Source organism: Pteropus vampyrus, unplaced genomic scaffold (assembly GCF_000151845.1).
Source record: "Pteropus vampyrus isolate Shadow unplaced genomic scaffold, Pvam_2.0 Scaffold6, whole genome shotgun sequence".
Lineage (NCBI taxonomy): Eukaryota > Metazoa > Chordata > Mammalia > Chiroptera > Pteropodidae > Pteropus > Pteropus vampyrus.
In genome coordinates this window covers 2,980,652-3,008,549 of record NW_011888787.1, presented here as the reverse complement: position 1 = coordinate 3,008,549, position 27,898 = coordinate 2,980,652, and the positions used below count along the sequence as shown (strand labels likewise).

General features: G+C 41.9%; 1 protein-coding gene across 1 annotated transcript in view; it reads left to right on the top strand.

Moving 5' to 3' along the window:
* The window catches only part of TTF2 (transcription termination factor 2), a 37,263-nt gene that overhangs the window by 5,332 nt on the left and 4,033 nt on the right, over positions 1-27,898 (top strand). Inside the window, exons 4-21 of the mRNA XM_023534891.1 lie at positions 4,842-4,908; positions 6,131-7,081; positions 7,391-7,505; positions 7,848-8,018; positions 9,564-9,691; positions 10,978-11,059; positions 13,258-13,377; positions 14,544-14,694; positions 16,289-16,394; positions 17,934-18,115; positions 18,838-18,991; positions 19,304-19,395; positions 20,194-20,276; positions 20,670-20,794; positions 21,805-21,975; positions 24,521-24,579; positions 25,480-25,630; positions 26,383-26,466. Of these exons, the coding sequence (XP_023390659.1) occupies positions 4,842-4,908; positions 6,131-7,081; positions 7,391-7,505; positions 7,848-8,018; positions 9,564-9,691; positions 10,978-11,059; positions 13,258-13,377; positions 14,544-14,694; positions 16,289-16,394; positions 17,934-18,115; positions 18,838-18,991; positions 19,304-19,395; positions 20,194-20,276; positions 20,670-20,794; positions 21,805-21,975; positions 24,521-24,579; positions 25,480-25,630; positions 26,383-26,466 (2,992 nt within the window). The remainder of the gene's footprint in view (positions 1-4,841; positions 4,909-6,130; positions 7,082-7,390; positions 7,506-7,847; positions 8,019-9,563; positions 9,692-10,977; positions 11,060-13,257; positions 13,378-14,543; positions 14,695-16,288; positions 16,395-17,933; positions 18,116-18,837; positions 18,992-19,303; positions 19,396-20,193; positions 20,277-20,669; positions 20,795-21,804; positions 21,976-24,520; positions 24,580-25,479; positions 25,631-26,382; positions 26,467-27,898) is intronic.

The following is a 27,898-nucleotide window of genomic DNA, read 5'->3' as shown; positions in this document are numbered from 1 at the left end:
TAAGAAGTTGGGGTTTATGGGTGAAAGGGAGGCAGGGAAGGAAAGGTAGCATGAGTAGAGATCGTGATGTGTGGCTAACAGAGAGATTTGAACTAATCATATCTTATGTGAAACCAGCCAGAAAAGTGAGTATGCAGCTCTGAAGAAAGGTCTAGGCTAAAGAATTTTGAGAACTTATCATTCTTTGTACTGGGTAGATGAAGCTGAGAGTCAATCATTATTTTAAAATAGAAAAAAAGTATGCTAAATGTAATTCTTTTAGCCCAAATCTAGAACATTATTACTAGGAGATACTAGAGCTTTAAAAAGGTTGTTTTAGAACAAATACAGTACAGTTCTACAACATGCAACAAATTAAAAAACGAAAACGACAATAAAAAACAAATACCCGGATAGATGGTACAGGCAGGAAATTTAAGCAGAAGTGGATAAGTCCATGGATGATGACTTCCTCCTCAGACAGTAAGACATTTAGCCAGAACTCCTGCCCTCTGGAGAATGACCTCAGGGAATACAGTCTTTCCTTCCCCCAAACTGGGTTTTCTTTCCAAGAATTTAAAGTACTTTTCTCCCTCAAATTAATGCCGTTATGTTTAAAGCTTAACCTAGCTAGGAGACAGGTGCCACAGAGTAATGGGAGAGAGGTGTGAACCGCGGTGAGGCTAAGATGCCCATTTTTCATACCTTGGAGTGTACGAAACACCAGATGGTACCCATCGGCTTTTGACTGGCCCTTCCGCCATGGCCCTCTGTGTATGAGCAATAAAAGAAACTGTGATGGTCACTCAGAAACAGAGGAAAGAACTCTTGGCCTGACATGAGTGATTTACTACATAAAAGTGGCACACCTTGAGTTACAAACATTGTACATTGTCATCGAGCTCCTGAGTTCATGTTCCCTTCTTCCCTGCACCCCCTTTTTACTTTTTATTATCAAGGATATGGGGTCAAAATGGATGGAAATACTTTTGCTTATAGATAGATGAAACAAGTTTTAGTTCTTTAAGCAACTGGTTATAGTGGGATGTTCAAAATATTTCATTTTTAGTAACACTTAAATCTTTGTATGTCTAGGAAACTCCTTGTGTGGTTAGTTACTGGGTAAAATTGGCATGCAGATCATCTAGCCCAATGATGATTATCTAGGCTGATGACAGAGGCATTTGGGCACAAGCCAATAGGATCGCAGGCCCCACTAACCCATGAAGAACCCCCCTCAGTAAAGCCAGTACTTAGTAGGTGCTGTATGATACTCCTCGTATGCGATGGATATTAGCCCTTTGTAATATGTATAGCAATTACTTTTCTCAGTTTGCTTTTTGTCTTAGAGTTTTGCTTATAGTATTTTTACCATATGGAAGTTTAAAATTTTATGTAGTTGAAATTACTAAATTCTTTATCTCTTAGCTTCAGGGTTTTATGTCATGCTTAAAAAGCCTTCACTGTAGGATTATTCATATTTTTGTCTAGGACATTTACAGTTTGATTTTTTTACATTTACATTTTTGTTCCATCTTGAATATTAATGTAAAAGAATGAGATAGAGATCTGGCTTTGTGTTTTTCCATTGCTAGGGCATATAAAGACGTGAACCTGTATTCCTAAGGGCCTTAAGACACAACTGGGATGAGAATTGGGCATGAGAAGGTTGGTGAGCGGTTTGGCCTGCACATGTTAGAATGCTAAATTGGATGTGTCCAAATGCCAGATGCTTCTTTGACAGTAAGACCTACAGTAAGGGATTATGGCTGATGAAGATTACTGAGAAAGTGGAGGAATTCAGACTTGCACTTGGCCTTGAGTGACCTTTAAACTTCAGATAGAGAAAAAGACAAGGAAGGTGTTCCAGGCTCTAAGCAGAAGCCTGGATATAGGAACAAGCAAGGTGGTCCACACAAGGAGACTAAAGATTGCTGTTATTTATTGAGTCCTTAATGTGTTCAGGCTTTGGTCTGATTCCTTTATCTTTACATGTGTTAATCCATTTGACCTTCGCAGTGACTACCATTTTATGGAAAAGGAAACTGCCACAGGGGCTAGTCAAATAAGATGTCTTCATTTTCCGAGCTAATGACATGGTAGAGTTGGGAGGCTGGTTGTGGAACCTGAGACAATTGCAGCCTGGCTGAAATGAAGGCACTTACGAAACGAGGTGCTGGGTGGGTCAGTCAGCCTGTAGTGAGTAAGGAGGATTTGCCTTCTGCTGAAGAAGACAGAAAGGATCTGTCTGGCTTTCTCTGGCTTGTTTCTTAGTCATTATTATTTATAACCTGTGTCTTGGGAAATCATTAATTAATATACGTTCTTCTTTATAGTGACATCAATTATTTGCTTTTTCTGTGAGAATATAGTTTCACTGCTTTCTTTGTTGATGTACAATTTAGTAAACATATCCTAAAAACAAAAGCCCATCCATATTGATTTTAATAAAAATGTAAGTAAACGCATTTTTAGCACTGTGCTTATTAAAGCACATAGTAGGTGCATGGTGTGCATTGATTTCTTCCTTGTTTCTCCAAATCTTGCCTTGTGTGGCTTGGGCTTTAAAATAGATCCTATTTATGAAATGTTCTTTCAGTAAAGATTTCAGGTACTTGACATGCTTTAAACAACATAAGCAATTTTTTAAAAATTTATTTTGATAAATACTCCCTAATAGTAGTCAGTATTTTGAATTTTTATGCATTCAAAGCATCTTAGAAATTTTATTCCATATGTTCCATGTAATATCCTATTGCAGTTAGAAAAGTTAAAGAGACCGATAATATTTTTTAAATTGTGAGCTTGACTGGGAAAATTGTGTTTGTACAAGAGGGGCTGGACCTTTGTTTTTTTTTGGCTTAACTTTTGTGGACTATTTGTCTGTTTTGGGCTTGTTACTTTTGCTTAGATATCCAGGTAAAGTAATGGCCTTGAGGGATTCTTTTTCAGCTAAGACTCAGACTATTATGATTCATGTCGTATATCACAGGACTAATTTAAGAAGAAAAAGAATAAGAAATTAAACTTGAAAGAAGGCAGAAAAGAGGAATTAATATAGGTAAAAATGGAATTAAATGAGTTAGAAAACAGCAAAACAAATAAGATTCAGAAGCTAAATGATCAAGAAAATGAGAGAAGGCGCTAATATACAATATGAGAAATAAGGAATTACCCTACAGATAATATTGAAACATGTGAAATGACATGGGCCTAAGGTATTCATTGTGACATTGATTTTAAGAGTAAAGGTTTGAAAACAAGCCAACTGTTCATCAAGAGAGGTCTGGTTAAGTATTAATGGGACATCTACATAGTGGAAAACTGTAGGTAGCTGTGTAAAAAACTATGCAGCTGTAAAGTATGTAAAGTGTAGATAGAGTATGGTGAGAGGAGTGCTTTTCACTGCCAGTTTATAATTTTGATTAAATATACTATATTTAAACAAATAAATATGTATTTAAAACACTTATTTAACTGATTAAAAGTTTTTGAGGAGTTATTTTAGGTAAAGAAAAAATCAATTGGTTCTGTTTAATTCAGCAGTAATTAACTATAATGTACAAAAGGCAAGGCATAGTTAGGACTGAAGAGATCTTATACGATTATTGTCTTCCAGTTGCTGAAAACGTAGTCAGGCAGACAGGGAGGTACAAATGTAATACAACTAAACACAGCAGAAATGCAGCAGCAGTAGTACAGTGGATGAGCAGGGAAGGGAGTGTGGGAAAGCCTTATGAAAGAGGTATGACTTTTGAGTTGGACATTGAGGGGCCCGTAGGACTTTAACAGCTGGAGGTGGGAAAGAGGGTGGGAAAACGGGGATAAAGAAGACACCTTTTGGATGGAGGGAGTTAACGCACACAAAAGCTGATAGACTGGAGAGTGCATGGCTTAGTTTGGGGATGGGGCAGTACAGCTGTTTCTGCATAGCTGGAGTGTAAGCTGTGTGGGTAGGGACTGTCTTGAACTGGGATGTAAGTCTGTATTCAGTCTTTTTTTTTTAAATGGAAGATTGCAAATATATACAAAAGTAGATAGACTAGAATAATGGGACACATGAGCTTCAAAAATTACCAGTTTATGGCTATTCTTGTTTCATATATACCTTCCCACTTCATCCCCAACTGCCATATTTTGAGACAGATCTCAGATAATGTAACTTCTTCTATAGATATTTTAGTATGCATCTCTAAAAGATGTGAACTCCTTTTTTCGTTTTTTAAACCAGAGTTTAAATTTATAGTAGATTCAAGAATGTCATAGTTTTTGTTTATTTGTTTAAATCAAGATCCAAAATAAGTCTATAAATTGCAATTCATTGGTATTTCTTTTAAGTCTCTTAAGTTTCCCCTCCATCTTTTTTTTCTTCCTTGTAATTTATTTGTTGAAGGAGTCAAGTTGTTTGTCAATAGCTTCCCACTGTCAGGATTTTGCAGATCATATCCCCATGGTCCACTTGTATGTTTTCTTCTGTTTGTATTTCCTGTAAATTGATAATTGGATCTAGGGGTTTGACCAGATTCAGGGACATACAATGTCTGGTTATTTCTCTTTTTCTGATTTTAGCAACCACTGCTGATCAGTATCTTCATTTCAATCATTCTTTACGGAGTAAAAAGAATAAACTATCGCATACCCTCTGCTTATACCATAACATCTCTGTTCTTTCATCTCTCAGCTCTTATAACTGTCCTTGCAGTAGAGAATTTTTAAAGGTGCATATAAGAGATTTGATTTCAAGTGACCTTTCAAAACTGATATCAAATAGTTGTAAAATAGTTTCTGGGATTAAAAGCAAGTGCATTTCTTATTTTAATGGACTTTCAAGACCCTGATTATTTGCGTTTCTATTTCACTAGGTTGTTCTTCCGATGCATTAGAAGTAAGGCCAAGGGGAAGCGATGGTGTGGAAGTATCCCGTGGCAGGTAGGAATTATTCACCGGTGTTTAAACCTGCTATGTTAAGACTGTTACATTTGTGGCATCACAGGAAAAGACCTTGAAGTCCAGAGTAAACTGGTTGTTCTTCATTGTATTGTCTCTGACAGGTAGTTGGTCAGCCCTGTTGAGACTTGCAATTCGAAGGACTGGTTGTAGTCTAGATTTAATTATTTGCTTCCTCTGTCACTGACTTAAATATTTTTCAAGGTGTTGGGAGCCAAAACTAAGAACAAAGAATCTTGTGACTAGGCGAGGCCTTATCTGCATCCTGCATCTTGTTAGCCCCCTAGCAGTCAGGCCAGCCCAGAGTTACAGTTCCCTCCTTCACTCCCACTCCCTCTAACCCTTACCACTCCTCACCCCACCAGCTAAGAACCAATGCGCCTGTGACAGATACTCTCCCGCCCAGCTAGCCCTGCCCCCCTTTGTTAGCCCTGTATGAATACTCTTGCTGCTGAATAAAATTTTGAGGCTTGATCAGAATACTGTCTTGCCTCCATTCTTTTCTCCCGCCCATGTTTTCTTTCAGGTAAGGTCCTCCTCGGGTTCCGCGCAATAACTAGGTCCTGCGGGTCGGGACATCAAGATCTTAATTATAGTCAACATTCTCCTATTTAGGGAAAAATTTAGATGTATTTGACTAACTTCAGCATCTTGCTGTAGTCTGATACGGCCTTGGTATCGGTATAAGTGGAGCGTAATTCATAAACTCCTGGCATGTGAGAACGAGGTTGACCCTACAGATATCCAGTATGCGAGGAACTGGACCTAGAGAGGTGACGACACTTGTTTTGGTTGAGGGATAGCTGTTGATGCTAGACTCCCATCGTGGAATCTTCCAAAAGCCAAAATCAAAGCAAGCACAGCACTTTGTTTAGGTTTGGGGGAAAGTTCATCTGGAGAGAATATTTTTTCCTGAAAGTGTATTGTTGAGGCTTTTGCTATTGGAAAAGCGCTTTGATTTGGTCACTGCTTTTCCTTGAGTCCTGGAAACATAGTGATCCTGGACAGAGAAGGAACCAAGCATTTTAAGTACTGTTAAGAAACTAATACTTTATGAGTTTGGCACACTCTTTCCTAGAGGCAGAAATCCCAGGCGTGTTTGGAAATATTGGACTGCTTTTAGTCTGTTTCCTCTGAAGAAAGGCATTGAAGATACGGAGGGTGCATTAACATTTATATTAAAATTATTTTCTTTATCTTTTAGGATTCGAACTCCAAAGACCAGTCTGTAACCAGTAAGTCTCAGCATACATCTGAGCTATTTCGTTATCCTTCCAGTCAGAGAAACCCGTTCAAGGTACTTGACAAGAATCAAGAACCATCTCTCTGGAAACAGTTCGTCAAAGGCGAAGAGGAGGAAAAGATGGCAGATAAGAAGCAAAGGGAAAAGGGAGATTCACTCTTGGATCAAAAGAAGGAAAAGAAGCCTGGATCTAAGTGCTGGGTGGAGGGAGGCCTCTCTGGCCCGGTGGAAAAGGACAGACAACCCGCAGTTCTCCAGAAGCAGCGAGGGGAGAACACAGAGCTTCAGCGCGAAGCAAAGGAGACTGAAGGGACGCACAGCACAGGCGATCGTGAGATTCAGTCTGAACAGTGCCAGGAGAAAGAGCTGAGAAAACCTTCTGCGTCTCTTCAGGCAAAATCAAATGGCAAGAGTGATGTCCAAGATGAATCAGAACCTCTGAGAGAAAAGGAAGCCACGCCTTTGCCTCAAACTGTTCACAGTCAGAACCCAATAAGCCAGCCCCGGGAAGGAGAACACCTCAGCAAGGACAGCCCAGGCACGCGGGCCACCCAGAAGAGGCTGCTCCAGGGGCATTGCCAGGTGCAGCCGGAGGCCCATGACGTGTCTGCTCTGACAGGATCGGCCACACAGGTTGCACCACTGGCCGCAGGGCGTCCCCTGGGAGAGAGGCGAGAAGCTGACACAAGCAGCTGTGACAGTGAGGAAGATGAGGTTGTTTTTGTTTCCTGTCAGCCAGGAAGCCCCTTACTCTTTGACACGAGTCCAGACTCAGAAAAGGAGAACCATAAATTCCCTAGTCAGAGTGTGCAGAGAACAGTGCCTCCTGACTCGGGTGTTTCTGGGAAGGTAGAACCGTCAGACCCGGCAGCCCAGTGTGTGTACTTCACAACACAGTTGAAACAGAAGAAGGTAACTCCTGGCTTCTGTTTTGTTTTTAAGGTCAGGGCATCGCTTGCTACAGGCAGATATAGGACCCGCAAACGAGTTAAAGATGTTAATGTGAGAAAGGTTTTATAGGTGGATGTTTAGTTTCTGCGTTTTCCTATGCTTATGTTTTCAGGATTGGAAGTCAGCTGGGTTTAAAAAAATGTTTGGGTTTTCACACCTAGAGTTAAAAGACCGTAATTTCAGAGTTTTAGCATTTTAGGTAATTTAATCTGAAGCTGTCTTTCTAACAACTTGAGAGAAGAGATCTATTTTAGTGGACCTGTTTTTCAGAGCACACTGGCATCGGTGAACATCCAGGTTCTTCCAGACAAGGGTCAGAAATTGCTCAAACAAATTCAGGAGTTGGAGGAAGCACTCGGCACCCTCGCCCTCTCCCCAGAGCAAGGTAAAATGGGTTCTGCCCCAGAACTTGGGGTATACATGAACTTTCAAGAGACATTTGGGAAGCCATCTTGATAAAGAATGTGTTGATTCATTCACCTTTCCATTTTATTATCTGCTTCTGAGCTTCCTTTAAATTGCACCTATGATTTGTAAAAACTTTCCTATTTCCTATAGACTCAACTCTTTTTCCCATTTTATGCAGCTGTTTAAATGCCGAGCTCTCTAGGAAGCCTTCTGCAGCTCGTTGGAATGGTGGGCATCCCACCCTCCCTTGCCCTCACCTCACACATATAATTCCTTCACTCTTCTAAACTTTCATCTCTTTTCCCTTGATTTTCAGCAGGTACTAACGAGGAGAATAACACTCAAGTACCACCACAGAGGAACTTTGCCAAACCTACCACCAACCCTCCCCACTTGATGCCACCCAAACCCCTGCAGGGCCAGGATCTCCTGCCGCTGGGTTTTCGAGGACCGAAAGTCATTGCTGGACAGTACAGTCATTGCAGCGGAGGTAAAATCCAAGGGCTCGGTCTTGTTGTGAATCGCTACACCGGTAAGGGAAATGGTGCCTTTGTGCCCATGCGAGGGGAGTCCCCATTCCTGAGTTCCAAGTTGCCCATATAAGAAAGATCATGATGCTCAGCTGAGTTTCGCGCAGTGTAATTTAGATCTCTGTGAGGGCAGAATCTGTCTGCCCTGTTCACTGACCTTGAACAATCAGCCCAGTGGCTGGCACATAGGGGTCATTTAGTGAACGTGAATGAAAACTTGAACTCCCATCATAATGCTTTAGGTAGACTAGCAGATACATTTGCATTCTGTGTGTTTGTGTGTGTGTGTGGGGGGGGGGGTGGGGGTGTGGGTGCGAAGGCAGAGGAATGACATGACTGAAGACAGATGGCCAGTGAACTGACCTAGAGCAGTAATACCCTTTGTAGCTGAATGTGTCCATCCTGAACTTTCCAGAAAATGACGAGTTCAGAAGTAACTGCAGAATGAGGATCCTGGGTAGAGCCTTAGGTGTGTAATACGACTGGTTGATATGCTGATCACCAGACAGGAGCTCAGGTCGGCTGGTGTGACTAGCAAAGCCCAAGCCAGTTTTCACTCAGTTGATCAGTTGAGAGCTGCTAGAGATAAAGAGGAAAGGGCAGAAGAAAGCAAGCAGAGAAAGGAAGGCAGGGGAGAAGGCTGAAGAAGCCGAGAAAACGTACCTATTAAAGTAGCATAGTAGTCACGGCTACGCAGCACAGTTCTCAAGACGTTGTGTTGTGTGTTACAACATCGTTCCATGATTGTGATGGTGACAGAGTCACTTTGAGGAAAATTAAACTATGTTGGATTATTAAGGTCAGAAACTATGTAACATGTTTGGGAAAGAATTCCATTAAAATAGTCTTTCAGTTAAAAACACTCTGACATTTAAATGGTTAATGTTTATTGGTTTAGAAACCTCTTATTTGGCTATTTCATCCCTACAATTGCAACCGGCTGAGATGCCTGTATTTGTCAACTAACTTCAGTAGAAGTTCTCTGTGTAGACCGAGTGTGCCACCAGCACTGAAGCATTGAGCTTCGGACGTGCCCTCAGGGGCCGGTCTCGCCCTGCATGCCTGCACTTTGCCCAGCTTGGCCTTTCTGTTGCTGACTTCTTGGCCACCAGCAACCCGGGGACCTTTTCCTCCTAAAACACTGATGGCATTACCTTTTTCTTTGCCACCTTGTCAGAGCTGGGAAAACCCTACAAAAATATAATAAGTTATCTTATTTTTTTATTTGACTTTCTACAGTTTTGTTCTTTATTATAATAATTTTTATATGATTAAAAAAACACAAACAGAATGGGCATAGAAGAGCCTGTGAGACTAGGAGAATCTGGAGGGAAGGATTTTTAGTCCAATATTGTATGTCAACTACAATTAAAAATAAATTTTTTAAAAAAGTAATTTTTAGTTCACAAAGAGCCATCATTTGGCAAATAACAAATTGCCTTTTTGAAGCTATAGCTAGGCCATAATACTTGTGACACGCCGAGGTAACTCCTGTCTGTGCGCAGGCCCCACCAACCAAGATCGCCTTCACGCCGGGTGGAAAGTCACAAGTGAAGCCATTGATGGGCTACATCAATCGCTTGAGTCGTGTCCTGGTGAGACAGCTGTGGCAGAGGATCCAGCTGGGTTGAAGGTGAGCCAAGAAGACTCACGGAGCAGTCCTATGAGTGTCCCAGCACCATGGAGAGGGTGACCCCTGTGAGATTGCCCGGCAGAGTGCCATTCTGATGTGTCTTTCCTGTTGGTAACGCTTTAGTGGCTTCCCTTGCAGTGTTTTCTCCTTTTCTATTCAGCAGTGGAAAAAAAACAAACAAACCACACTTGTTTTCTTAAAGTCATAACATTATACAGTTGACCATGAACAGCGTGGGTCTGAACTACGTGAGTCCCCTTATACTTAAAATCTGCATGTAAGTGGGTCCGCACAGTTCAGGAGTCAACTGTGTTTTTGATCCATGTGTGTGTGTGGAGGGCTGACTAGTAGTTACAGGTGGAGTTTTCACTGTGGGCATCAATACTCCTTGTCCCCCCACAATCCCCCGCATTGTTCAAGTGTCACCGTCTCTGTCTGTAGTGGTAGTGGAGCCATTCACTGACCTTCAGTAGGAGCCACAGGGACACAGGGATCGCTGCTCTGAATGACCCGACTGGGGTAAACATACACATGCAACATACACAGGACTGTTAGAAAGTGACTGGAAGACAAAGATGAAATGTGCGTTGTCATGCGCTGAAGACTGTATACAGAGTGCAAAAGGGAATCAAAGGAAAAGTGACACTAGGTCAGTAATTCTTTGTCGCCTGCCTGCTTTGTGCCTTGAAGTGGTCCTGGTGTTGGCAAAGGAACATGGATTGGACTAGCTCAAGAGATATGGAATTTTGAGCAGAGGTGTTCTTTGAAGATTGTTTTTGTCATGGAGTACAAGATAAACCAGAGTAAGAAAAGACTAGAAGAATGCCAGTTAAAGGGCTGTTGAAAATTATGGGTAGCAATGCAGACTGGGACGTTGGCTACAGAGAGGAGAGTGAAATTTAAGAAATAAATAAGGAAGAGCCAAGAGAATGACTGGTGAAAGTCGACTAACCAGTCAGAGGTCTTGGATGCCAGCAGTAGAAACTGACTTTGGCTGATGAACCAGAGAAACCAGGACTCACTTGAGGGTGAGAGAAGGGGCTCTTGCTAGATATGCTGGACAACAGGTGTAAATCACCACTGTCCTGGCCAGATCAGGATGCGTGGTTACCCCAGGTAAGGATGGAGTCACGGACTTCAAGGTGAAGCAGGCGGCTTATGCGACTGGAATACTGGGAGGACCATTTAGAGAAAATAAAAGAGCAGGGTGAGGAGTCTGTAGCCAGGGTCCAGGAGAGCCTCTTATGAAGATTTTAGACTTAACTCTCAGTCATTACTTTTGTTAGGTCCCTTTACTGCTGCACCAGAAGCAAGCGTTAGCCTGGTTACTATGGCGAGAAAGTCAGAAGCCACAAGGAGGAATTCTGGGTAAGTCTGATATAATGGTAAGAGCCAACAAATGCATTGTTTCATTTGATCTTCTCAACAACTATGGGGCAACTCTCTTGATGCCCCCTTTGACAGATGAGGAAACTGAGGTATAGAACGATTAAACAACATGCTCAAGAGTACTCAGCTGTAGGATCAGTCAGGTCTTGGCTGCAAAGCAAGGCTGACTGTGGCTGGTTAAGCAGAGACAGTTTATTCTGTGGTAGCCCACAGGTCTCTGGGAGAGGTAGAGACCCGGGCTGGAGGCCAGACTTGCAGGAGCAATGGCCAAAGACAAGTGATAAACTGAGTGTCTATGGGAGACTGCCATGGCGGCTTTGCTCCGTCGGGCACTAGAGGAAAGCACTGCCACCCCAAAGTCGGACACACTGTCTTCACCCCTTCTTGCAGAAGGCTTTCTTAGGGAGCCTCTTTTCTCGTGTTGTTTGCATCTGGATCGAAGTTGTGTGTGAGGACATGTGGTCTGTGGAGCCAGGTCATGCTGCTGGTGCCTGTGCCGGTGCCTGTAGGGGAGCCTGCAAAGCCAGTTTTTCTGGTTCTGCTCTGGGGACTCATCAAACTAAAATTTCCTGAAGTGTTCAACTTCTAGAAAACATGACAGTGTCCACTGTGGCTAGTAAGTGGCTTCCTCAAGACCACCCCCAGGGTTGATGATTTGCTACGGAGACACAGAGTATATAGTCATATTCATGGCTATAATTTATTACCCAGTTAAGAAATAATAAAATTTTTTTGATTTAATGCAAATCGAAATCAGCAAAGGGAAAAAGCACGTGGGGCAAAGGCCAAAAGAAGCAGGCTCAAGCTCCCAGGGGCTTTCCCCATGGACTCACACAGGACATACTTATTTCCCCCAGCAGCGAGATATGACAACACATGTAAAATGTTGCCAACCAGGGACGCTCGTTAGAGATTCAGTGCCTGAGGTTTTTCTTGGGGGCTGGTCACATAGGCAGCTTCAGCCTTTTATATACTTAAACTCCGTACTTCTAGAAGGTGTTTAGCACAAATCATATTGTTTGTATAAACAGGTTAGGCAGAGGGAACCACTCTTAGCAGTTCTGGGAATGGTGGGAACCTTCCTTAACCCTTTTCTTATTTGCCACAAGAATACTTGCCTGTAGCACTGGCGGCTACAGCGTTTACCCCGAGGTAACTCACAGGTTACAGTCCTAACCTTATCCCCCAAATTTGCCATGAGATGTCTCTCTTTTATCATTATTTTTGTATCGCTCTAGTTTATCAGTAGTCTTTGGAAACAAATGACATCATTCTTTTTGTAGCATTCTGTTTTTAGTAGTTCAATCGCTAAAGATGTCCGTCCTAGAAAACGTAGCATTCATTTAAACATCCTACTCGTGATGTTAAATGAACGTAGCATTCATTAAAACATCCTACTCGTGATGTTAAATGAGCGCTTGCAGCAAGCTGCATTTTTTTTTTCTAAACAAAAGGGTTAAATCCAAGTTCCCAGACATCAGGCAAGGGCCAACCTTGTAAGCAGGGCTTTCAAAGGATAGTAGTCAGGCCCGTTGTGTTTACTCTTTTTCTGCACAGTGGCAGAGTGAGAATTTGAACTAGAATATGAACTCATGCTGGGGCATTTTTCTTCTGCTTATGTCAGAATGATTACCTGTTAAAATGAGGATGATATTGTATAGGGTATAACTTGTAAATTAGATAAGTTTGGTGACTGGCACAATGCGTGTACCCAAGAAATGTTAATTTATGCCCCTCTCTAATGAATGAGTTAAGGGAGTAGAGGCTGTTTTGAGTTCATTCTAACTCCAGAAATGTGGAAGCACCAGTGAAGTGGGTAGTGAGATCTATCTGCTGGGTCTTGCTGCTTTTGGCGGGTAACATCTTCAAACTGAGATAGATATCAATGAACACATTAGGAAAGTACTGTAGAACTAGAATAAGGTCTAAATAAGTTTTCGGTTTTACAAAAGTCACAGTAGATGCTTTTGATCTAGATCTCAATAAATATTTAAGAGCTAGCGTTCATTTAAATAAGAAAAATGACGGCTTCATTAGGGTAGGCAAAGAATAGTGCGAGAAATGACACTGGCAGCAAAGGGAGCATGGGATAAGTGTCTGCCAGCGGTTTCTTCTCTTGAAGCTGAGCTGATTCTTTGCCCTATGTAATTAACTCTTGTTTTTGTTTTTATTTTCAGCGGATGATATGGGCTTAGGAAAAACCCTGACAATGATTGCACTCATTCTGACCCAGAAGAATCGAGAGGAAGACAAAGAAAAGGACAAAACCACGGCCTTGACTTGGCTTTCCAAAGATGGTATTCAAGTGCCTTTGTAGCCTGCCATTTGCTAAACCATTTGAGCCCCGAGGGAGTGGAAACTTAAGCTATAAAAGGCCATTTTTGGTCCTATTTAATTAATCTATTTAATTAGAAATCACATATTGAACTACTTTCTATGGTATCATTTCTGATGCCGACTATGCCAATTATAAGTGATCATTTTTCCCTTTTAATATAAACTTAGCTTAATCTGTGATTAGAAAATTTTTATGGAAAAAGATAAGGCTCTAGAAGACTTAAACATAAGTAATGATTATTTTTGTTAATGTTGAGGATAACACTACAGGGTGGATCCAAATTAATTAATATATTATTTTTTTAAGGAAGATCTGTTATGAATTCAGATTTTAACCACCATAGCAGAAGCCGTTTTCCATGTTTCTGAAATTCCAGAAGTTTCTAGATTCTAGACAATTTCTATCGTATTTCATCCTCTGTTTTTAAAATGTAATAACTGTCTAGGTATGTAAAGATCCAATGTATTGTGTATAGACAACACCACACATAAGTTGCCATGTACACTAGTACATTTCTCAGTTGGCTACATAGTTAAAATCTGTGACTGTGTGCTGTCGGGACCCCTGATGACCACTGTTGCAGCTGGATCCCGTGTCCCTGTGTGGAGTAGCAGCGCGTGCGCACACGCACACACACACACCCACCCAGGGGTGAGGGGGCAGTGGTACAAATACTCCATCACTGACTGGTTCCAAAGTAATGTTTGCTTATCTTAGAGGTTTTAACTTATATTTTAATGTGGATGTAATTAAGTTAAGCTTTTCTGAAAAAAAAAAAAAAAAAAATTCCCTGTAATGAATTAGCTCAGGACGAGTTGGGAAATGATCCAGCTTCTACCTTCTGGCCGCTGTGAAAGTGCATTGCTTTTTTTTTTTTTTAGACTGAGGTCATGTACCACCCACTTTTCCCTCTTTAGTCAGTCTGACACTTTTCTAGGGGAAAATAAAGAAGTAATTAGGTGTTTTGAGTTAAAAGACCATCTCTTTCATTTCTCGTTCTACTGTAAGAGCAGCAGTTGTTAAAAATACTGATCGAAGGAATACAGAAGATAGAGGTATTGCTTTTAAGAAGTTAAAAGCTCTTTAATGAGTATAACTAGGTGTTGATTTTTTCCTTCTTTGAAGACACCACTGAATTTATTTCCCATGGAACACTTATCATCTGTCCTGCTTCCCTGATCCATCATTGGAAAAAGGAGGTGGAGAAACGTGTGAGCTACAACAAACTAAGAGTCTGTCTCTATCATGGGCCAAGCCGGGATCAGCGTGCAGGAGTGTAAGTGCACAGATAGCATGGTCGGCAGGAGGCGCGCGCTCTTAGGGCTTCAGAGGCCGTAGTGACCATACCTGCTTCCCAGAGATGTTATTCAGTCAGGACTAAGGATATTGTGAAGACCAAAGGCACCGTTACAGCGTCATCACCAAACAGCCTTCACCTGTGCAAAGACATACCTCATGAGAGAATAAAGCATTTGTTTGCTATACCTTTGTCACTGTCCCCAACAAAAGCTGCTGGATGAGGAGGCCTGAGATGTCAGCTGGTAGCAGCAGCATTCCCCTGATGAAAGAGGATATGTCACAATTATTCCAGGATTGCTGAATTTCTGATTCCAAATTCACGTTCTTTTTCTGTTAGTGTAAATGGAACCAGCTCAGTCTTACAGAGTATCTTGATATAAGACTAATGATTAGTTGATATAGGCTGGTTATATTTTTATGACTGTATTTTTCATATATGAACAATCTAAGAAGTTTTAAATTCAAGAGTTTAGGATTAGACCTAACCGAAGAGAGATGATCAGAAGGAGAAAAGAAAATGTTTCCCTAGATGGTAATTTTAGTCCTAGTTTTTGTCTTTTGGTTTTAAAGGAATCATTATTTTTTCCTAATTGTGATGTGATGGTTTGGGTTGAATACTTGCTGATCTAGTGAAGAACAGAATCGTTTCTGCTTCCAAGAAATCTCTCTCCCCAGTTTCTGATACTAGAAATTTTATCTCCTAGAGAACGGGGCAATAGTCTTTCATGAGTAAATTGCCAGATTAGTGACCCTTCAGGCATAGAGTACTGTAAGTGGCCTGCCTTTGTTCTAGATTCTTATTTAGAAATAAATTGCATCTCACTTGATTTGCACTTCGATCATACCTGGTTTGGTATTCAATGGGCTGGTTGACTGATTGGACTAGATGACAGTCACACTTCTTTAAACGATGCTAAGATGGCCACACAGGGACATGGCTGCCTGTCTGAATTAGGCACATTATTTTTATCAAAAGTATTTTTTGAAGTTCTCTCAGGTGCACAATAGTAAGCTTCATTGGAAAAAGATTTGTGCCTTTTGGTGAGAATCTTTACATGTAAAGATTGTAGGCAAAGTAAACTGAAAGTTTATACCTAAATGTCAAAGCTAGATTAATGGGTTTTTACAAATCCATTATAGAACAAAGAGGAGAAAGCATCATTGATGAAAGGCCAACAGTTCTTTGAGACTTTCTTACTTCCCTGGGGCTTATATCATTGTCTACGTCAAATCATTACTAAATGTTAGTTCCCATCCCTTCCCTACATTCCGTTCTGGCCTGATCATATCAAAGTTAATAGGACCCCAGCTGATTTTCCTTTCTGACTCATTGGATGGGAAGAGGGAGGCCATTCTAGCTGTAGTGAGTAGACTGTGAAAATTATCAGAGTTAGGAGATAAGCCAAGTGAGTAAAGTTTGCCTTTCCAAAATCTTGTGTGTAGACCCAGGACATAGGTTAATGAATTCTGTCCTTCTAGTCATAGGCATTTTTATAAAGCGATCAACCCTGCCTCTCCTTGTCAGTCACAAAGAGATTTTTTACCATTCGCATTGTGTTGTATCTACACAGCCTCTCTACATACGACATCGTCATCACCACCTACAGCCTTGTGGCCAAGGAGATCCCCATGAAGAAGCACGAGGGAGAAGTCCCAGTCTCAAACCTCAGTGAGGAGGTGAGGCAGAGGGCTGCCGGGGATAGAGAGGGCGAGCCACATGTCTTTTAGCAGGAGTCCTGTCACAGCATCAGAGAAAGCAGTGCTACCCTCCTATAGGGGTGGGAGTGTCCTAAATGTATGAAAATGAAGTGTTCCTTCCTCTGTTCCTTCTCTTTAATTCTAGATAACCTCCTTGGTGACAGAGGTCAAGGTTTGGCACAGTATTTGGCTGTTTTTAGAACTAATAACTACATTGAAATTTTGTTGGTAATCACATGATTGTTGCAGTTTTTATTTTAGTCTTTGTGATAAAATCTCAGGATGTGTTTTATATTTAGTGTGAAGACTAGTATTTTAGTATTAGTATTTTGGTATTAAGCCATCGTTCCCTGCCTCCCTTTACCTCCCAGGAAAAGGGGTTGAAATAATAAGGCAACAGATGAGCCAGAGGCTAAATGATAACCAGGGAAAAACCCTGAATGTTTACTGCACACCCAAGGAAGGTTCATTTCTCTAGGGAAGAAGCTTTATTGCATAGTGTCTGTGAGGCTTTGTTTTCCCGAAACTGCTGCGTTGTTCCAGGAACTCATCTTTTGCATATGTTTTTATTTTGGGTTCAATAAGATATTCACAGATTATATGGAGAAATCTCCAACTCTGACTTCTTGCAAATGGTTAACTTTGCAGATTCGTTAGTAGATCCTCATTCCTTTCAGGATAAAACCTTAATTTTTTTTACATGATCTATTAGGCTTTTTATGACCTTGCCCTACTTGCTTGTCCCTCATCACCTACACCCCGGTCCCTTGTGCTCAGCTATACCACGGGATGTGTACTGCTCCGCCACGCTGTGTCATGCTATTGTGCCTTTGTTCTTCCTCTGCGTGGAATGCCTGCCTCCCCGTTTGCTTAAATACATCTCCTAGCACCTCGTGTTGACTCATGTCACAGCACTGCATTTACTGAGCACATATTGAGCATCCACCACGTGCCAGATTCCTTTCAGATATTAAGGATACAGCACTGGACCTGACTGACTGGATTCCTACTGTCATATTGAGTTATCCAGTGGCACTTCCTATATATATACTGTTTGAAGTTATCTTGTTTTTCTCCCCAGTTAGACTGTGAGCTTCTTGGGGGTAGAAACTGTCCCTTGTGTCTGGCGTAGTATCTTACATATCAAAGTAGACTCTTAGTGAATCCTTGTAAATTTAGTTAACATTTAGTAAATATTTTATTGAACAAGTGCATTTGTAGGCTTGACGCCTGCTGTAGTCCTGACCCATAGCCATTGCTTGAAAGTGGGTTGAGAGAATAAATTGAAAACTCAAATTAGAAAACATTTTATTCTAAAGCCTCTTAAGCTTAAATATTGAGACTCTCAAGTGACTTGTTTATTGAGAGTTTCCAGTCTTGGTTTCTTAAGCTTAATGCTTACTTCAGTGTACTCTCAAGCTTGAAGCTAAGAGTGACTCCTCAATGCTTGTTATTTTTCCTATCTTCTCGAAGATGTGTACATTTTCTGTTGTTGGATTCTACTGGTGTTTCTTCCAGGGTATCTCGACACCTTTGCTTCAAATAGTCTGGGCTCGAATCATACTGGATGAAGCCCACAACATTAAGAACCCCCGAGTGCAGACGTCCATGGCTGTGTGTAAGCTGCAGGCCCGTGCCCGTTGGGCTGTCACTGGAACCCCCATTCAGAACAACCTGTTGGACATGTATTCACTGTTAAAGTGAGTAAACTCTTTGCGATTATGTAAATGTGATTCCTGTCAGTAACCTTTCATAATTATTTCATATCTCATGATGAAGCTCCGGTGTGTGTCAGATTATCTCATGTAGCAGATGGCAAGCCTGTCACCCTTTAAAGGGCAGAAGAATTAATATTGATGAGAAAAAGAAGCCTTTGATTGATGGGCTGATAATAGGACTTTGATTACATTCAGCCACTATATATGGAAAAATAAAGGACAGATTAAATTAATGAAAACAAAGTTATCTTTCTTCAGCCCAGAGAATATTTTGGGCTACTTCTGCTTTAAGAGATATGGCATGAAGTCAGAACTACAATTTATTTGCAGCGAACAGAAAAGAATGCTGATTTTTAAAACATTTGCTTTTATTAAAGTCAACCTATGAGAAGATACAGGATTTCTTTGCTAGCCTTTTGAAACTTTATGAATAAATTCTAGCTATTAGTTAATGTCCTATTGTGATGATGCAGACATCATTAACAGGAAACATTCACATTTTTATAATGTGATTTTTGTTATTGACTTAGATCCTTTTGATCCTAGCAGAGCTTTGCTATGAAATTCACCTTTAAAAATGATTGCATGACGGTGTAACAGATAATCTGATTTGTTTTATCATCTTATGTCTTTCTTTGAACCTTTACTCCATCCTCCCATACTTCTCCTTTCCTACTCTCTGTCCTTCTTCCCCAACCAAAAAGATTTCTCCGCTGTTCTCCATTTGATGATTACAATCTGTGGAAGAGCCAGGTTGACAATGGTTCAAAGAAAGGAGGAGAACGGTTAAGTATTTTAACCAAGAGCCTTTTGCTGAGGAGAACGAAGGAGCAGCTGGACTCTGCTGGCAAGCCCCTGGTAATATCGTTCATGTGTGTCCACAGGGGAGGCTGGGGAGGAGGGCGGCCGTGCTCTGTCTTGGGTTAAACGGCCATCTGCTTTGCTTCAGGAGCCTCCGAGTCTCCCATCTTCCTATGAGGAGGCACTAGGCTCGCTGTCCTGTGCCTTGTGGCATGGCGGTCCTGTTGGGCTGTCCTGTCTTTAGGGAAGGGTGGAAGCTGCCGTCCAGGTGTAACTAGGTTTCCAGCGTCAACTCTTGAGAATTTACTGTGTAATATCCAGTTAATTTTATAACTTAATCCTAGCTGCTTTTTCCTTTTCCTTTTCTAGGTGATACTGCCCCAGCGTAAGTATCAGTTGCATCATTTAAAGCTTTCTGAAGATGAAGAGACTGTGTACAGTGTCCTTTTTGCAAGATCAAGGTGTGTGCAGTGAAGAAGCACCTTCTCACATGTGTTGTATTCCTGTCCTTGCTTGGGAGTGAGTCAAGGGCCAAGTTTTTCTCAACCGTATTTATGGTGGCATTGATAAGTTGGATATCAGTGTTTCTTTTTTATAATCTCTCTTTCTCATTCCTTACCCTTTTCCTGGCTCACCTTCGTCCCCTATACACCTTGAAGGCTTTCGAGCCTGTCCTTCATTGGCTTTCTTGCATAGAAGTGCTAGGGTGTGGTCACTGAGCATGGTCTGTCTGGTCCTCACAGGGCTGTGTTGGGAAATTATATCTCTGACCTTTGAACTTTATCCAGCATCTCATTGGAACTTAAAAAAAAACTGCTCTGTAATCTTTTTTGTCATCTGTTCTTTCCACTTTCTCTGAAACTCTTCTCCTTCCCTGAGTTCCAGATTTATTCTCTCCCACGTGGTACCTCTCACTTCTAACATGAATGTTTTTCCTCTTCATATACCTTAGGTTTATTATTTATCAATAAATAATAATATACTTACCATAATATCAACGTACTAGTATGTTGTATATTAATATTAAGTATATTTTATATTAGTATGTTAATTTGTTAATTATTTTAAAATAATTTTTTTTAAATAATTATTTTTCATTGCTTTTGGCCAGTGCTTGCTAAGAGCCTGACGTCATTTAACAAGGCCACTTTTATAATTTTCGAAGGTCCTGCTACAAGCACAGTTAAGCAATGACCGTTGTCAACTTATTTGGTCTTAGCAAACATTATATGTACATTTTCTTTTTTGATCTGAGGCAGGTCAGCTCTGCAATCCTATCTAAACAGACAGGAAAGTGGAGGTAACAAATCTGGACGAAACTCTGATGATCCTTTCAATAGAGGTAAGCAGTGGGATGTACATAAATGCTGATGAAAATGTGCGTTCAGATTCATAAAATTACAGCAATGGGATGCTGTGCATTCTTGGTATCGGAGACCTGACCTTATAGCAAGGAACCTCAGACCAAAGTAAAATATACTGATCTGCAAGCACCAGACTTGGTGAGCTAAATTTCTTTTTAATGATTTTCAAAATCTCTATTAAATGCAAGTAGGTCTATAAAGAAAACCAGTATTTCATTTGGCTTAATTGACATAGAAGTGAGTTGTAACTTTGTTATTGAATCTCAGATCATAGAAGTTTAAAATAGCATCATTAAGTTCCCGATTCATCCTCATATTTCTCAGTTTTAAACCCTGTACTGTTTCCTGTGGTTTGTTTTCCTTCTTGGAAGTGGCACTGGAGTTTGGGTCAAGCGGGCCTGTGGCAGCAGACTCACCAAGGTCCAGCACCGTCCACATTTTGTCACAGTTGCTGAGACTCCGTCAATGTTGCTGTCATCTTTCTTTACTGAAGTCGGTAAGAAAAGCTTTCAGCTTGGTCCCCTAGAGCAGCGGTCCCCAACTTTTTTGGCACCAGAGACGGGTGCTCCTATGAGAATATAATGCCTGATAATCTGGGGTGGAGCTGAGGTGGTGATGCTGGCACTGGGGAGCGGCTGCAAATACAGATGAAGCTTCGCTCACTCTCCCAGCACTCACCTCCTGCTGTGCGGCCTGGTTCCTAACAGGCCAGTGTGGTGTACCGATCCACAGCCCGGGGTTGGGGACCCCTGCCCTAGAGAGGCTGCTGGGGAAGTCCATTTCGGTCTCCTGCAACTGGGCTCCAGTCTGCTGGATCAGGGAAGATGGGATTTGGGGTTGTTTGGGGTTTTGGCGGGGCAGGAAAGAGAGGGCTTTTTAATTTTACTTTATTCTATATTAATCTTTATTGATCTTGATAATTCCCCTGTGTTGAGAATAGTTTTTATTGTTTTGTTTTAAATAAGCTTTTTTTTAAGAATGGAAAATGGCATTTTGTTAAAAAGGAAACTATTTATAAATAATTTGGTATTTTAGTATATCATAAAGCTAATTTAGTTAACTTTTTTTTCTGCCTTTAGGCAATGTTGGGGCTTTTAAGACTAGTTAGAAAATCTCCAGTATTTATGCAACTGGAAAAGTCGCCTTCACATGGGAGAGAGGCACATCCATTAAGAGGAGCATGTTTGTCTCTTATGGGGTTATAGTGATGTGTCTTGATTATCAGTAGTTTACTTACCTGTGCTCCTCCAGCAGGGAAAAGGAATAGTTATGTCATCTTTCTGGCAAGTCTCTAAAAATGTTCCATCATTTGATTCATCTTTAATCTGGTGAAAAAACTTGCAAGATTATATTTTAATCAGGGCTTCCGTGAGGAGATACCAATGACAGATTAGAAGACATTTTGCTGTGTGGAGTGTTAAACAGTCAGCACTTCATCAGCAAGTGATATGGCTTGTGCCTCCTCTGGGGCCCCCAGCTCCCGTCCCCTCTCTGTCTCCTGCTCAGGCCTTGGATCCGACAGAACTGAGGAGCCAAGGTCTGCTGCTGTCCCTGGAGGAACAGCTCGGTGCCTTGACCTTGTCCGAACTCCAGAACTCAGAGCCATCGTCCACTGTTTGCCTCAATGGCGAATGCTTCAAGGTGGAGCTTTTTGAAGACACGAGAGAGAGCACCAAGGTACTTTGTCCCCTCTGTTCTAGCAGAGCGACTCTGACTCCCCACATTTCCCTGTGCGAGAGCGCTACGTTGGTGCAAGCGGGCACAGCCATTTGGTGGCAGAGCTATAACTGTTTGATATGAGCTGGTCGAGTTCTCTCTCCAGGCTTAAATTCTTATTTTATCTCATGAATAAAACTAAAGGTCTTCCATTAAAACTTTGTGAGGCTGAAAAGCCCTGTTGGAGGGAGGCCGAGATGCACTGTAACTGGAGTCCTGCCTTTCATCTTAAGCCCGTTCCTGGCCTCAGCCGCTCCCTTCAAAGGCTTTTTAGAAAGTGTAACTGGAAAGGGGTCACTGCCAAGGAGATGGTGCTACTTAAGAATTACTTTTAATTAATTTTTGAAGCATTTACCTAGGTCTGTACCACCAACCGAGAGAAACACAAGAAGAGCTCCACAGGTGGCCGGAGGCCTGTCCTGCGCCTCCAGTCAGCCACTGGGTTAAAACTTAGACTCTGAGTAGTTCGTAGTTTTGTCTAGCGCTTGGGAAATATTTATTCACAAGGGTTCTTAATGTAAGTCCATTCATAGCAGCTCACATCACCTAGAGTTTCATGTAGGGAAGGGAGTTTTCTTTCTCTTTTAATTTATTTAAAATGTTTATTTTTTTACTAGAGTTGACAGTCAGTATTTTGTATTAGTTTCAGGTGTACATCGTAGAAGTTACACGTTTACATAATTTACGAAGTGATCTCCCTGGTTAGTCTCATACCCACCTGGCACTATCGTTATTACCACATTATTGACTATATTCCCTATGCTGCACATCACATTTGTACTTACCAATTTGTACTTAATCCCTTAACCCTTCTCACCCAGGCCCTAACCCCCCTCCTATCTAGCAACCAACAGTTTGTTCTCTGTATCTGTGAATCTGTTTCATTTTGTTTGTTCATTTATTTTGTTCTTTAGATTCCATGTATAAGTGAGATCGTGTGGTATTTGTCTTTGTCTGACTTATTTCACTTAATATGATACTCTCTAGGCCCATCCATGTTATCGCAAATGGCAGGATTTCATCCTTTTTTATGGCTGAGTAATATTCCATCATGTATCTGCATCCATTCATCTATAGATGGGGGCGTTTTCTTTGCTAATGTAAACCTGAGCTCGTGCGGCATGTTACTGGAATTTGACCCCAGCTTAGGGACCGTGGATCCTGTTTTTCCATTACAGTTTTCTCAAAATACCTATTACCAGCTTTTTCTTTTTCTTCCTTTTATTTTTTGGATTTCTTTGTCACCAACTTTTTCATGTGGCAGCCAGAACACTTTCCACACTCAAGTGGCCAAGACACCACATACCTCATGTACCTGCTTTTTTTCTTTCTACTAATTTAAAATGGTACAGGCCTGTGACTCACTTCCTGTCCAGCATCAGCATGTTTGTCAGGATTGGAAAGCAGCCTTGTGTGTGGGGACCTCAGCAGCGTGGAATGTGAGTGCTGAGGCTGCCTCAGAGTTCATCTGTGCAGTCCCTTTTCACTGACGAGGAATCCGAGCTCTTAACTGGAACTGGAGTGATCCAGTCCTGTGATGGCAGAGTGAGAACTGTCATCATTCGCTGATTCCTGGTCTAGTTTCCTGCCTCCTGACCAGTCTAGGGATGAACTCTGGGGCCCTTGGAGGTTTTTAAAAGGTCATTCACATTAGTAGTCGAGAAGAATGAGCTGCTGTCTGCAGTCATGCCCATGTGTTCTGACCGACTGGTCCCGGGTGGCCTCAGATGTGCCCTGACCGGTTCTGATAAATAATCCAGAGGACCTGTTTGGAAGCTGTAGCAGGTGTTGCTCAGTCTCAGCACGGCCTCTTCTTCAGCACCATGTGGGACAGGACTTAAACTAGGTTCAGCTCTCACTTTCTCCTGTCACAGATGTTAGGATAGTACCTTCACTGGTCCACTAATGTGCTGGGTGTGAGGGGGACAGAAATGAACCGGACATATGCAGGATGTGCCTCTTTGGAGCATCTCAAGGCACAAAGCAAAAGGTGATTAAATAAGCAATTCATACATAGTGCGAAAAAGACCTTGATAACCGGGACAAAAGGTGCTGTAGTAGTACGTGGGCAGTGGCACCTAACCTATACTTTGGAGGCTTGGGAGGACTCCCCAGAAGAAGTGACATCAAGCTGACACATGAGAGTGTTCTCGGCAGAGGGAATAGAATAGACAAAGGTGAGACAAAGCTTGGCTTAGCGGAGGAAGAGTGTTGGTGTGACTGGAGTGTCCTCTGAGGAGGGCATAGTGAGAGCTGGGGCCGGACACCTAGAGCAGCACGGAGCATTGTAAGGAGCTGGGGCTCTGCCCTCAGTGGGAGGCCACTCAAGGGCTTATGCACTGGAGGAGTGACAAACTGACGTTTTAGAGTCCTCGGGCTGCAGTGGAGTAGAGAAGGGTAAGACCAGGAGCAGAGAGGCTGTCTGGGAGACTGCTGCAGTAATTCAGGTGAGGGATAATGCAGAAAAGGGCTTAAACCTACTGATGTCAGTACAACCTTTTTTCAGATTTCATCCCTGTTGGCAGAATTGGAGGCAATCCGAAGAAATTCAGCGTCTCAAAAGAGGTAAATGTGTTATTTCATTATCCAAGTATCGCTTGTAATTAATTGAGCAAGAAAATGTGATATTGCTGATAGTTACAAATTTTAGCTTTTTATGTCAAGGACCTTGAGTCATGCTAAGCAGAAAGCACTGGTTTATAGCACAGATTCCCTAGGATTTCTAACTAAAATATTTGTGGCACTGATTGGAAAGGAAATCCCTAGAGGACCAGAGTAATCTAAGCATTCAAAGAAATATTTAAAAGTAGAGAAGTATCTAAAGAAAAGCAAGGGAGTAACAGATGTAAAACAGAGGGAGAGGAGTGTGGGCAGACAGGGAGCCCCATAGTTCCAGGGGTGCACGGCTATAAGGAGGTCTGTTTGTTGTTTGTTACCACTTACATGTGTGGTATAAACATGGATTTGCAAATATGAAATATTTTGATCTACAAACTTAAAACTCTAATTAAAACATAGCTTGAGGAGGAGGGGTTTGCGAGGAAGAAGTAGAGAAGTCCTAGCAGCTTGCTGTTCTGACTGGCAAGGGGAGGGTGGCCTGTGTCCCCTTTCTGCAGGGTCACAGTGTCCCCTGAATGAACCCGAGGCCCCCAAATAGTAGGCCGCAGTTCTTGCTGCAGTCCAGCCACCACTTTATCCTGACTTCATTTAGCACAAGATGAATTGTAGATGGGATCTGGAAACGACTGGAAGCGCTGTAATCTTTTTTTAAAATGTCACAGTTTAGTCACATTATAATCTTAAAACATGGCCTAAGTGTGTGCCTTTCCCGCTCAGGTAACAGAAGGCCTTTCCTGTCCACATTTGATAACTGAAGCTTAAAAATAACAGTGGGATTAGAGCCCCGTGGATGAGTTTATTTAACCTGCCTGGGGGGTTGGTGGGTTGTTTTCTCCTTCCTTCCAGTGTCATTGTCTCTCAGTGGACCAGCATGCTAAAAGTTGTAGCCTTGCACTTGAAGAGGCACAGACTGACTTATGCCACCATCGATGGCTCTGTCAACCCCAAACAGAGAATGGACTTGGTAGAGGCATTTAACAACGCCGGGGGCCCTCAGGTACGAGCTGGTCACATCAGAGTTCTATAATTAAGAGCAAATTGTTCTTAGTTATACAGAGAGAATTCTAATAAGACAGCTCAATTTAAATATATTCACAGCTTTGATCCCTCCAGGTGTTTTTAATGTATTAGACATTTATGGGGGTACATATCGAAGTGTGCAAATACTCTAAAGAGAATAAAATATGAGGGCTTACTAAAAGAGTAAGAGTAGAGCTGGTTAGAACCAAGAAAATCTTGGTGGAGGAGGCAAGCCTGAAGAATAGGTGGGATTTTGGTACGAGGAAGTACAGAGGGAAGTGGAAGAACAAAGGCATCTAATTATGAAGGATGAATATTTGGAAAGCGTTAGCTGAGTGATGGGAGAATCGCAGCAGGGGCGGGGTGGGTGCGGGTGGGGTGTGGGTGCAGGGACTGATGGCATAGACAGTCTGGTTACAGGAAAGGTTATTGTGCTAACCACCCTCACTCAGTGCTCTAAATTGTAGTACTCATATATTTTGGCAGGCACACAATTAACGTTTTGAGGTTGACTCACCAAAAAATGTGAAGTGAGAATTTTCTCAGGGGAGGCATGGGAGATAGCATCTCAGAGTTTCAAAACAGTGCATTTGTGACAGCAGAAGGAAATTTGATAGGAACACGACACTTATCTGTATTGATCTTGGGCTTGAAGCTGAGACAGAAGGAGAAATGTATTATGAATGGGACCAAATCTGTATAAAGTTAATGGTTTTCTTTCTTCTGAAGGTTATGCTGATCTCTCTCTTGGCTGGAGGTGTTGGTCTAAACTTGACTGGAGGAAACCATCTTTTTCTTCTGGATATGCACTGGTAAAGATGCTGGATTTTTCTTGAGTTGTCACAGCACAGCAGGGAGACCAGCAGGCTCTGCTCTTTTTGCGTTGTGGGGATGCTGCTATGCACACATGCGTATAGATACAGATCTATACGCTAGTTGACAGCCCTGAATTCCTGAGCAAGCTGGGCTTCAAACGACTACTTAAAATAGTCCATTCACTTTATTGTTAATCTCACATCTGTTTCCATGGAAACTGGGAGCAGGGCTTTACCTCATGGCTAAGAGCGACATCGCTCAGTTCTACCTCTTCAGAATACCATATTTCAGGTATATTCGTTAACATCCAAGGAAATCTCAACCCTGGAAAAGAGGAGGAAGCGTTACTCCAAAAGGAAAGGCAGAGTAATGTTCTGATTGTATTAGGAATACGCTTAACATGCAGCCCCTGGCCTCACGTGTAGTGTCAACACCGAAAGTGTAATAGCATCCTTCCTGGAAATGAGATAAATGAGTTAGTGTGCTGTTAGGAGATAGTGTCATAATTAGTCCCAGTTTGGGGTTTTCCAGTTTTGCCAGTGAGGGAGTGCTGCACGTTGGTCTGATTCTCCAGGGAGCCCAGATGGGCACAGACTGGCCAACTCATTATCTTCCAGGTGGACGTGTTTGGTTCTTACTTGGGACTCCTCTATATGTGCTCTTTTCTGAAATGGAGAAATGTTACATAAGATTTTAAAGAGGTAAGAAGAGAAACTAGTTTGGAATTGATAATGAGAACCTATAGAGAAGGAAACAAATTGTCTCCTGATTCTGTTGAATCACAGAATTTGTAAGTTGAAAAAGGTATTTGTTTCCAAGTAGCACTCTGAAGCATAGAGGGTTGAGGTTAGATATGTTGTCCAAGGTCATCCAGCTAGTTAGTGACCAAATTTGAGTGTTGGTTCTGATGGCAGGTCAGGGCAGATTCCCTGAGTTGGGGGCGAATTCAAGCCCTGCACTGCGAGAGAGGGAGGGAGGGAGAGTTCTGTGCTGAGCATGAGAAAGAATTCATACACCAGAGTTAGAGTCTAAAAGAAAGTTCATTAGAGAATGGTTATGCTCCATAGACAGAGTGTGTCTCCTTTCAGAGGCAGAGATTGAGAGCCTGAGAGACTCAGAGGGACATAGAGACACAGTGACAGTGAGAGGGACAGAGAAAAGACACTGAGGGGGACCCTGAGTGTTCGGCAATTCAGTTTATATATTATTCTTAGTTTCTATGAATTACAGTTTTAAAACTATTATTTCCGTTGATAGTGTGGGCATACAGTGAGAAGGATGAGTGTGTAGCGTGAAAGGCCTGCTGGCAGATCCCAGCCTTTCATCTGTAGGTTTCTCGTGGTTTTAGCCATGGGGAATGAGTGATTTTATTTTGTGTAGGGTGTGACTTAAAGATTCTGTTTTCCTCTTTTCCTTTCCCAGATGGGGA